General features: G+C 62.3%; 1 protein-coding gene across 1 annotated transcript; it reads right to left on the reverse strand.

Moving 5' to 3' along the window:
- Nucleotides 1–317: 317 nt before the first annotated feature.
- Nucleotides 318–6,462, reverse strand: SCNN1D (sodium channel epithelial 1 subunit delta). Its single transcript, XM_019658494.1, has 13 exons — nucleotides 6,399–6,462; nucleotides 4,251–4,621; nucleotides 3,268–3,487; nucleotides 2,981–3,171; nucleotides 2,700–2,788; nucleotides 2,455–2,618; nucleotides 2,237–2,335; nucleotides 1,902–2,019; nucleotides 1,675–1,753; nucleotides 1,540–1,597; nucleotides 1,313–1,368; nucleotides 1,102–1,177; nucleotides 318–986 (listed from the first exon to the last, which is right to left on the reverse strand). Exons 1-13 carry the CDS (start codon nucleotides 6,414–6,416, stop codon nucleotides 819–821), a joined length of 1,707 nt encoding a protein of 568 aa, XP_019514039.1. The 5' UTR covers nucleotides 6,417–6,462; the 3' UTR covers nucleotides 318–818.
- Between the last annotated feature and the right edge of the window lie 4,030 nt (nucleotides 6,463–10,492).

The raw sequence follows: 10,492 nt of genomic DNA on the forward strand, positions 1-10,492 counted from the left end.
CAGACGTGTTGACAGTCAGACACGTGACACTGATACCAAACACAGACACCTCCTGTGTGGAGGCACCCCCATGCATGCATTCACGCAAATGCACACACATGTATGCACAGACACATGCATGCACCTGCACACAGACATGCATACACGCATGCATGTGCACATTCACTCCCATGCGCACACACATACGCATGCAGACACTCGCATGTGCACAGATACTCCCATGTACACACACAGATGCTTGTGCATGCACACATGCATGTGCATACTCACTACTATGCACACACATAAACATTCATGTGTGCACATGTACTCCTGTGAACACATACATGCACAAACACTCGTGCATGCACACATGCATGTGCATACTCATCCTATGCACACTCACATGCACAGATGCTCAGTCATGCCCGGGACATGAGAGTCCAGTGGTGGAAACACTCCTTCCTGCCCTGGCCTCCTTGAGAACTGTGAGGCCACCATTGGGCAGGGTGGCTGGGCTGATGAGAGGCCCTGATTGCTGGGCACCCTAGTGCCTGCCTGCCAGCCCTTTGGCTGCCAGCGCTGCTGCTTCCTGGGCCCTGGGTTTGGCTTGGCCGGCTGGGCAGCCAGGAGAGCCCGCTGCTGCTACAGCTCCCAGGATCAGACTAAGTTCACGTTGGTTCAGGTGTCAGGAGTGTTGGGGGACACTCTTGGCTTCACTCTTCAGCTGAGACTCCTGCCAGAGCCCTTGAAGCATCGCCAGCTAGGCTCTGGGGCATTTGACATCATGCCTGCAGTCACTGGGCAACTGGTTGGCCTCTGACTTTGTGGGACGCCTGTTACTGCTCTGGCTGGGACCCCTGAGCATGGCGGAGCCGGCGGCAGCCGAGCAGCACGGTGAGGGCTATGGCGTCAAGCAGCAGCTCCAGCAGCTCCAGGACAGACAGAACGGATGAGCCGAACCACAGGCTCCAGAGGCTGCCCATGGCAGAAAGCAGCTGCGGCACCTGTTGGCACCAGTGGGCAGTGAGCACACGCACAGGGCCTCGGGCTGGGGCAGCACCCCAGTGTGTCGGGCTAGCTGCTGCCCCCACGCCAGCCTGTGGTCCCTGGCCGGCTCACCGAGTAAACAGGCGTCTCATCCACCGTGCGGTAGTTGAGCTCCTGGTAGAAGATGTTGACCTTGGCCACATTGCTCCTGGAGTGCAGCACAGACGTGGGGGGCTGAGCCCTGGACCTGCATGCTGGGGCCCCTCCTTGGGAGCACTGAAGGGTGAGGTTGGCAGGAGAAGGGGCCTGGGCAGGACGTCTGGAGGAGGAGGAGCCCACCCACCTGGGGCTTGTGCTCCCGCTGGGGCTCCAGTGGCCCAGCACGGCCAGCATCCAGTCCTGCACACAGAGGGTCACTGTGGCTGCGGCTCCTCCCAGCCCTCCAGGTGCTGCGGGGCGGGTGGAAAGGCAGGGACCACAGGGGCAGAGGCTGGTCTAGGGTGGGCTCGGTGGGACCCAGGAGGCTCATGTGCTGGTCTGCCCCTCACCCCACCCTTTCAGGGGACTCACCGCTGACTTGGAGGAAGGCCACTTGGAGGTCCCAGCAGAGAGTTTGTATGAAGACTCCCTGGGAGACAGAGTACCCTGTCACACCCCTCCTGTGGTGCCTAGGGCAGTGACCCCTGACCCACACTTCCCACTCACCTGCAGGGCCTAGGGCAGCGGGATGCACAGGGAAGCTGGTGAGTCTCTAGGTCTCTGTAGAGGCGGTAGAAACAGTGGCCTGGGGAAGTGGGGGTCATAGGTGAACCAGTTAGGAGAGGCCCAGGGGTGGCGGGAGGTTTGGGTTCTGACAGAGCCTGTGGGTGACTCTGCCCCCAGCGGCCCAGCGCAGGGGTGTGGGGCGGAGGGCGGGGCGGGGCGGGCCTCACCCCAGGCCGGGTGCCTGGCAGAGCTGCAGTACTCAGCCCCCGCCGGCAGGGGGTAGAAGTAGTAGCCGCAGGAACAGGTCTGCACCATCAGCTGCTGGAAGCAGGAGACCAGGCAGGCCTGCGGGGACAGCCGGGAACCGGAGCTGAGGCTCACGGCTCACGGGAACAACCATCCCCTCCCCGAGGCCTGCCTGCCGGCCGGACAGTCCACCTTCCTCTCACCCCGACTGCCCTCCCCGGTCCTCCGCATCACCCCCCTGACCTCCTCTGACCCCCCTCCCAGCCTCACTTCTCCCGGGTCCTCCCCCCACGGCCCGCCCCCGGCCCAGACGTACCTGCATGGTGTACGAGGTGTTGTACAGCAGCGGCACGTCCAGGCCCTCCGCGCCGTCGGTGCAATGGCTGTAGGGACTCCCGAGCCGGTGCACTTCGTCCTGTGGGGAGGGGGCTGCTTCAGTTTCGCCTGCGAACCGCCCTGGCCCTCAGGCCCCAAGGCTAGTCTGGGAGGTCGGTTTGGGGCCCCGCCTCTGTCCACTCCCAGGGGCCATCGCACCTCTCGGATGCCGATGGTGGTCTCAGTCCCTGGCCGGACGCTGAAGCCGCGGTGCTCCAGGAAGGGGGTGTGGTTGCGCTGGTGAACCATGACCTTGATGCCGGCCTCCGTGGACAGCAGCGGCAGCTGGTCCTGCTGCTCAGCCCTGAGGACCAGGCTAATCCCTGGGGGAGGCCGGGGGGTTGGGGGTGAAGCCAGGCTGGCAGGAGCCCTCTGCCCACACCCAGACCCAGGCTGGCACTCACCGTGGGTAATGCCTGGGCGCTGTGCGGCCCAGTCCCTATCGAAGGTGTAGCAGCTGCCGTAGGTGGGGTGGTGGAATGTCTGGAAGTGTCTGGAACGAAGGGTCACGCTCAGACCAGCACACCCCCTGGACCTGTCACCCACCGGGTGTGGCCTGAGGGCCCACGGCCTGCCTTATCTCTGGTCTGGAGAGAGCTGTTTGGGACTGGCCATACCCCGGGGGTGGCACCCACGCCTGCTGGGTGGGGTGGAGGGGGAGTGGCCACAGCTTGACCGCACTCACTGGGCCTGGCAGTCCTGGCCATTATAGTGGCAGGAGAAGACAAAGTGGCCGCCATGGCTTCGGTGGCTGTCCTCATGGTCGGTGGGCAGCAGAGCCAGGATGCTGATGTAGTGGAAGCGGTACCACTCTCGCACGGCCGTCACGCCTGATGAGTAGGCTCGGTAAAAGCAGTCGCCCCCAGTACTGTTGCACTGGGGGTGGGGTGTCAGTTCAGCACAGACCCCATGCCTGCCCTGCCCACACCCATCTCAGCGCCCTGCAGGCCAACAGCACAGGCGGACACTCACCAGTCTGAAGCCCACTTTGTTCTGGCCGCCTGGGCTGCTCAATCTCTGCAGGCGGATAGCACGGTCCACAGCACGGTCCAGCTGGAAGGTAGGCTCTCGGCCAGGGTCCTCCGCAAAGGGGGCATCCCCACTTGCGCTGAAGTTGAACTTGTAGAGAGCATAGATATTCTCCTGGGCAAACGCATCCAGTGCCCGCAGCTGGCTGCGGGCTAGGCTGGGCCTGTGGGGCGGGGCGAGGGAGGGGCCAAGTTGAGTCAGTCACACCCCCAAGATTACCCGCATCAGTCACTGGGGGCATTGCTGGGTAAGTCTCTCTGCCCCCACAACACTGACCCCAAAGGTCAGTGGACAGCAGCTCCTCCCCCTCGTTGGGGCGCCCAGAAAGAGGTTCTGAATTAGGAGCTGGGCTGCAGAGTGAAGTCAGGCGCCCCAGCCAGACCTGGCAGGCCTTTGGACCCTCCATTCCTCCTGGCAGCTCATAGCCTCTCCCTGTCTTTTCTCCTGCTGCCTCCCCACCGGGAAAGCTGTCCTGCTCCCTTCTCCTGGAGGGACCCCACGATTGAAGCCCAGCTCCAGGCTGCCCTTTTGGAAAGCCTGCTCCCAGCTCTCCTCACACTGCACACTGCTGCCCAACCCCTGGGTGCCCCTCCAGGGTGGCACTAACCACACCAAGCTTCAAGTGGCTCTTCCTTGTCTTTTAACAACTACACCCTCCCAGGGGGCAGAGGTCCCAGAGGCCCTGACTGGGCACAGAGGCGGGGTGAGGTGGCATCATCAATGAATGACCCAAGCTTCCTGAGCCAGTGGGGCTTCCACTGTGACCACGCCTGGAGGAACGTCACAGGCTGCGGAGCTGCATCAGGAACCCCCATCCCAGCCCCCAGTCCTCATCCCCAGCTCCCATCTTGGCACCTTAGCTCTCATCCTGGCCCCCCAGCACTTATCCCAGCCCCCCAACTCCCAGCCTAGCCCTCAGCCCTCACCGGTGTGGGTTCATGTCACACAGAGTGACCGAAGGGAAGAGCTTTCGCTCTGAGTGCATAGACACAGTCATGATGACTGGGTAGCGCCAGTATTGCTCAAAGAGGAACCCGAACTGCCAGTAGAGTGTGCCCAGTGCGCCCAGGAACAGCAGCCCCCAGCACGCTGTCTTGAAGCGGTTCTGGCCGGAGCAGACCAGGCGAATGGCACCGTGCATGGTTGCGTTGGTGCAGAAGAAGGTGAACAGCTCCCTGAACGACGTGTGAAGCTCCACCAGCCTCTCCCCGCGCCCCTCCTTGGACAGTGGCGGCTGGACCTCGGGGGACGTCCTGGTCCCGGGCCCTGCACCAGCTGCTTGTGCCATTGCTCCAGGCTGCGTCCAAGAAACGAATTTCAGCAGGGCCCCAGCCCTCCACCCAGCCTGACCCCCACCTAGGTCTCTGCACCCTGGGCCAGTCAGACTTCCATTCTCTGTCCCTGGGAACTCCCAGAGACAGTTTTGTCTCTTGGCCACCAATGGCACAGCCCAGCCGGCTGACAGTCAAGAGAGGCCCCATCAGAGGCTTGTCCACACTTGGGACTGACCATGCATCTATCCCTGTGACGCCTGGCAGGGCACAAAGCAGCCTCCTCAGGCATGTCTTATCACGGCGGAGCCCAGCATGGGCGGTGTGGGCAGGGACAGCAGGGAACAGGCGTGCCAGCTCTGCCTAGCCTTGTTTGCAGTCTTGAGGCTGGGTGGGTCTCTGCTGCTGTCTCCAAATGGGGCAGGGACCTCTGGGGAGGAGCAGACCAGGTGACCTGCTCAGGGTAGGGACTGTGCCATGTCTGCAGACCCAGAGCCCAGTGCTGGGAGGATCTGTGAAGATTTGACTCTGGGCCTCGATGGCTTCCACCACCCCCAGCAGCCAATGTGGCCACGTTTGACTGGGTCTGACAGAGCCAGGCTTGTCTGGCCATGTCTGGGCCAAGGGTCAGGCCTGAGTGTTTAGTGTTGTGGGCCCTGTGTGGGGCATCGTCCACGAGCTGAGTCCCCAGGGAAGCCCCGGCTGTAGACCTTGGGCTTCAGGAAAAGTGGGCAGGGGGCCAGTGGGCCAGCAGGTGGTGGGGATCTGAGGGCCCCAGGAAGTGGAGCCACAGCATCCCTGGTCCCTAGTCCTGCCCTGGAGGTTGCAGCATCCCAAACTCCCAGCCTGTGTAGTGCACAGGGACGTGGGGCCCTGATCAGGCCAGGCCCACTGGCCCTGGACATGCATTGAGTCACTACATGGGCTTCCTGCGGACTTTCCATGCTGTCCCCATCTTGGTCTGAATCATTTGGCCTCCTTGCAACCGTGAGCAGCTTCCTGGGCTCCGGCTCCTCCCCCAACCTGGGTGGGGGCACCTGGGGAGGGGGCTGGGGGGGGCAGCATCTGCTGCCAGGGGCAGCACACGTGTCAGCCAGGTGTGCCTGAGCAAGCTGCTCCCATGTGTCTTGGAAACATGCGTGTCACAGCAAGCCAGCCAGTTCCGTGGGGCCCCAAGTACGAGGTGAGGGGTGGCCAGGAGCACATGCCAGCACAGAGTGCTGATGGTAGGTTCCACACAGCACAGAGCTCTGCCCACAAGCATGCCCTATGGTTACGCTGAGCCCTCACAGGTAAGGCAGGACCCTTGGCTGTGTTCAGGTAAGGCAAAGGAGGCTCTGGAAGGAGGCTTCTAACTCCAGTAACCACATTCCTCTTCCCCTAGACACGGAGCCCAGACCAGCCCCTCCCACTCCTGAGGGCTGCCAGGCCAGAGGGGAGCCCTGGAGGCTGGGGTCTCCAGGACCACTCAGAGCCTCCAGGGCTTCTTGTAATGAGGGTGGGGTCCAGACACCTGGGACAGTGTCCCCAGGCACACTAGAGAGAATGTGGGCACTCGAGGCTTGAAACACCTCAGACAGCAGGAGCAGGGAGCATGGAGTGCACGCACACATACACCAAACCCTCAGTCGGTGGGGGCTGCATGAGGGAGGCTCAGGACCCTCCGGCCTTCGCCCTGTGTGTGTGTGCTCGAGATGACATGTGGGACACAACCCCCCAACTTCAGGCTAGGGATACCCCAAGAAATGACTGCCCAATTGTCCCACATGGGAAGGGGTGCCCATATCAAGTGCCCCTTGGTACCTGTGCAGGTGCTTCCATTCTCCTGTGGTAGGTGGCCAGATGGTGGCAGTTCCAGTAGGTGACAAAGCGGGATGTGGCCCAACACTGGCTGGGCAGCCTCCTATTTATAACACCTCAGCATGGGGCGAGGTGTCAGGGAGGGGCCAGCCTGCCCAGGGCAGCCTCTCCTGCTCTGAACCCAGAAGGGGATGCCTTTGGGGGCAGGGACTGGGATCCCACCCCTGGGTGAGCCTTTCTTGCCTAGAGCCTTGGGAGGTAGGCCTGGGACCCTGACCCTAGCTGGGGCTGAGGGGGGGCGGGGTTCAGGTTTATGGAGGGAGAGGTGAGGCCTTGGATGCACCCCCCTCCTCGTCCCCCTCCACTCCCTGCAGACCCTCCAGCTCTCAGGACAGACGCCTGCTCCTCCTGCTTGGCAGACCCCGGCGTGTCCCGCCCCTCAGCTCCCTGACTGCTCGCCACCGCCTGCCCAGTTCACACTGCCAGCTCTAAGCACAGGTGTCTGTGCCCAAGGGACGCTGGGCAGGGGTCTCTGCTCCCAGAACTCAGGTGCCTCCAGGGCCAGCCACCCAGCCACTGGCACGGGCTAATTGTGGGAACAACCTGGGGCTTGGGTGTGGAGATGGTACTTGAAGTCCCAAGGCACACAGCTCAGCCGTCCCGTCAGACACTAAGGCCACTACCGATCACACCACACATGAAGAGGACATACCACACGTCATGGCCACAAACACACACTAAGAACACACCACACTCAAGTCGCAAGTCACACTGTCTCTGAGGCTGAAATCCTCGGCCTGTGTGTGATTGTGGGAGGCAGGACGGTGCGGTGAAGGCAGGACGACCGAGTACCCCGCCCCTAGGCCCTTTCACCAGCTCTGGCCCCACTGAGGGACCCAAGATGTCCCCAGGATGACCCAGAGGCCCACCATCTCAGATGACCAGACCCTCAGCCTGGTCCCGGGTCTGAGGAGTCAGCTCGGGCCTTCTTGCTCCCTCCCCAGGGCAGGCTCAAGGTCCCTGACACCCCAACCTAAATCAGTGCTAAGGACCTGGGCTGGGATGAAGGACGGACCCCCTCTCCCGACCAGCCTTGCTTGTGGCCTGGGCTGTGAGAAGGGGTGAGGTCCCCTCCCAGTGGTTTAGGAAGGAGGCAGATGACTACTGGTGACATCTGGGAGAGGGAAGTCATACTTGGGGAAGAGCTGGTCCTGCACTCACCAGGGTGTGGGTGCAAATCATGGCTCTGTCACTCACTGGTGTACCTTTCCAAAATTACTCAATGTCTCTGAGCCCATTTCCTCAAGTGCAAAACAGGCCTGAGGTGCCTCTTTGTGCTCGAAGCTCAGGAGTGAGACCAGCTGCTGTCACTGGTGTGTAGAATCCACTCCCCAGGCCCATCAGAGCCCACAGACTTAGCATAGGCCTGGGGTGTCACTGGTCTGCCGCCCTGAGTGTTTTCCTTTGTGGGGTGACTGGGGGACACACTGCCCTGGGGGAGGCCTCTAGGCAGAAGAGGAAGGCCCCAGGCACTCTGGGTAGTTAGAGCCTGAGCACCCTGTGTCTCCCAGCATCACGGAGGTTGCAAAGTGAGCCACCTGGAAAGGGGCTGGAGAGCCCAGCCTCAGGGACCCACCCAGGTCTGGCTGGAGGGTCCTGGCCAGCTTGTAGGGAGCAGGAGTCCTGGTCAGGGGCAGGGGCTCGCCTGCGATGACCCATGCCGTGTGGGGGCTCTGCAGAGCTGGTCAAGGAGAAGACACAGACCCTCCTTACCATCTAGGACTGCCAGGACTGCTGGGGCGCCAACAGAAGGCTCTGGGGGCTGAGGGTCAGCGACTGGGTCCACACCTATGTCTGGGTCCCCGGGGAGGGGAGAAGGTCACCCAGAGCCTGTCTTTCAGAGGGCAGAGGAAGCCGCTGGATGCCTCACCATGACACAGAGACTGCGTCCAGTGACAGTGAGACTAGCAGTCCCCGACCCTTCCTGGCCTGTCCCCTCGCCTACCTCACCAGGCCCTGTGGGCCCTGGAGAAGCAGGAAGTGTAGGCGGGGTCAGTACAGGGCGTCTCCAGCTCCTAGCATGATGTGAGCCCATGTGGTCATTCAATGGCTGTGGACAGAACATGATAAGGCCTACGAGAAGGTCAGGCAGGCACGGCTGGCCCCACCCTGCTGAGCACAGCCCCACTGGGCCTTCGAGTGGCGGCCTCCACTGAGGCTGGGCTATCACGGCGTCCTCTTCCAGGCTGGGGTACCCTGGAGACTGCAGATGCCTGGCATTTTGTGGAATCCCTCTGGGCTCAGCTTCCTCTCCTGTGGGTGTTCCCACCCTCAGGGCCAGCAAAGCGTTGGCCTGGGGTGTCTGGCGCAACAGGTGTGATGTCTGGGTCTGCAGGCCTGCGGGCTTCCCGGTGGGCATGGGCAGGTGGGTCCCCCTCCCTGGGCTTCGGGGCAGGCCCACCTGGAGTCCCTGCCCCAGGCGAATGTGGGCTCCTCGGTGCCATTGTCCTCTTGCCTCCCCCAACAACTGACTGGTGTCAGGCACTGGCTCTGGCCACCAGAGTGGGGGATCCTGGAGGCGCCCCCAGCCAACTGGGGTGGGTAGTGTGTGAGGTTGCAGCTGTGGGGCAGGCCTCTGTAGGGTTCAGGGTCTGGCCAGGTATCTCCTGCTGTAAGGGATGGGGTGTGTGCACACTTCTTCCTTGTCACCTCCAGTCTGGCTCTTTGGTGCCTTGGCCAGATGGTCCTTACTGGTCAGATGTGACTTGGACCTTTAGGTCTGAGTTCAGACAATTGGGAGATGTTTTCCTGGTTCTAACCCTTTTTGGTTTCCTGGCAGCTCTTATGACACAGAGGGTGGGGCCCTCATCCAAGGTGCTCAGGAGTGGATGGCATTGTCCCCTTCCTGCAGCTCGGCCATCCACCATGCTTGCTGGCAGAAGTCTCTTCTGAGGGCAGCTTTGGGGTTTGAGAAGGTTCTGGTCACCACCTGCCACCAGGCTAGCTGCCCACTCCCACCCCAACTGCTGAAGCCACCAGCTCTATGGCTGGATGGCTGGGCAGCCTGGGTCTTGCTGACTGGAAGGCAGCATACGAGTATGTGAGGCTGGTGATTTGAGGGCTGTGGGGTCTTGGCAGGACCTTCTGGCCATCCCTGTCTCAGGCACCTTCCCCCTCGGGCTGTGACTCAGGGGTGCTCGGTGAGCAGGTGAGCTGGGGGTGAGGCTGAGAGTTCCGAGCTGAGCCTCCCTCTGCAGCCTTCCCATTGAGATGTTCCCACAGAAGCTGGCACCCCCACTTTACACAGAGACAAACTGAGGCAGGAGAGGGCTTCTATCAGCCGAGACCCCAGCCCCACATTGTCACTGCCTGTGCTCTGCAGGTGTGAGTGGGTGTGTGTTAGACACACCTGTGCAGAACCCCCAGGTGCCAGCCTCTTTCCAAGAGCTGAAAACAGCTGGGCCCGCCCTGCAGCTCTGGGAGGAGGGGTTGGAGGAGGGAAGGCAAAAGGCTGAGATGTCACCTGAGTGTGGTGGCAGGAGGCGGAGTGCAGGGGACCACTGCCTCCCCGGGGAACACCAGCCTTCCTAGAAGGAGGACAGCAGGGGTGATGAGTACCCGGAGCGGAAGCAGCCTGGCTTCCCGGGGGGCTGACTGGCCTGCCGGGGGCCTGAGTGATGCACACTCCTGGGTTCCGTCCAGGGCCCCAGGCCAGCCCTGCGGCAGGCCAGTCAGATCCTGTCTGAGGTATGGTGGGTGAGCCTGGCCTTCCGCCCGCCCGCCCTCTGCCAGTGGCCATGGCTGGACCCATCAGTGCCTGGTGTCCACCGTCAATTGTCATGTGGCCGATTAGCCTATCCTGAGAGGCAGGCAGGGCTGTGGTGGAGCCTGAGGGGTCAGGCTTTGGACCCCAGCTCTGCTGCTCAGTGATGGCTCCTCTGGCTCTGTGCAGGCCGATGACCACTGCCCAAATCACAGTCTATAGGCATTATCACCCCCGGCACAACCCGTAGGGGGGCACCCCAGCCCCGGACTTGGCCTTGTTCTGGGCTGCCTCTCTAGGGAGGGTGGTGGACAGTATGCTGGGCGACCCAGCA

This window comes from Hipposideros armiger, unplaced genomic scaffold (assembly GCF_001890085.2).
Source record: "Hipposideros armiger isolate ML-2016 unplaced genomic scaffold, ASM189008v1 scaffold_284, whole genome shotgun sequence".
Classification (NCBI taxonomy): Eukaryota; Metazoa; Chordata; class Mammalia; order Chiroptera; family Hipposideridae; genus Hipposideros; species Hipposideros armiger.

Coding starts and splice junctions, on each gene's coding strand:
- SCNN1D (XM_019658494.1), bottom strand. Junction 2,789..2,980: donor GGCCAGGACTGCCAGGCCCA/GTGAGTGCGGTC, acceptor CCTTCGTTCCAG/ACACTTCCAGACATTCCACC. Junction 1,754..1,901: donor TGCCAGGCACCCGGCCTGGG/GTGAGGCCCGCC, acceptor CCACTTCCCCAG/GCCACTGTTTCTACCGCCTC.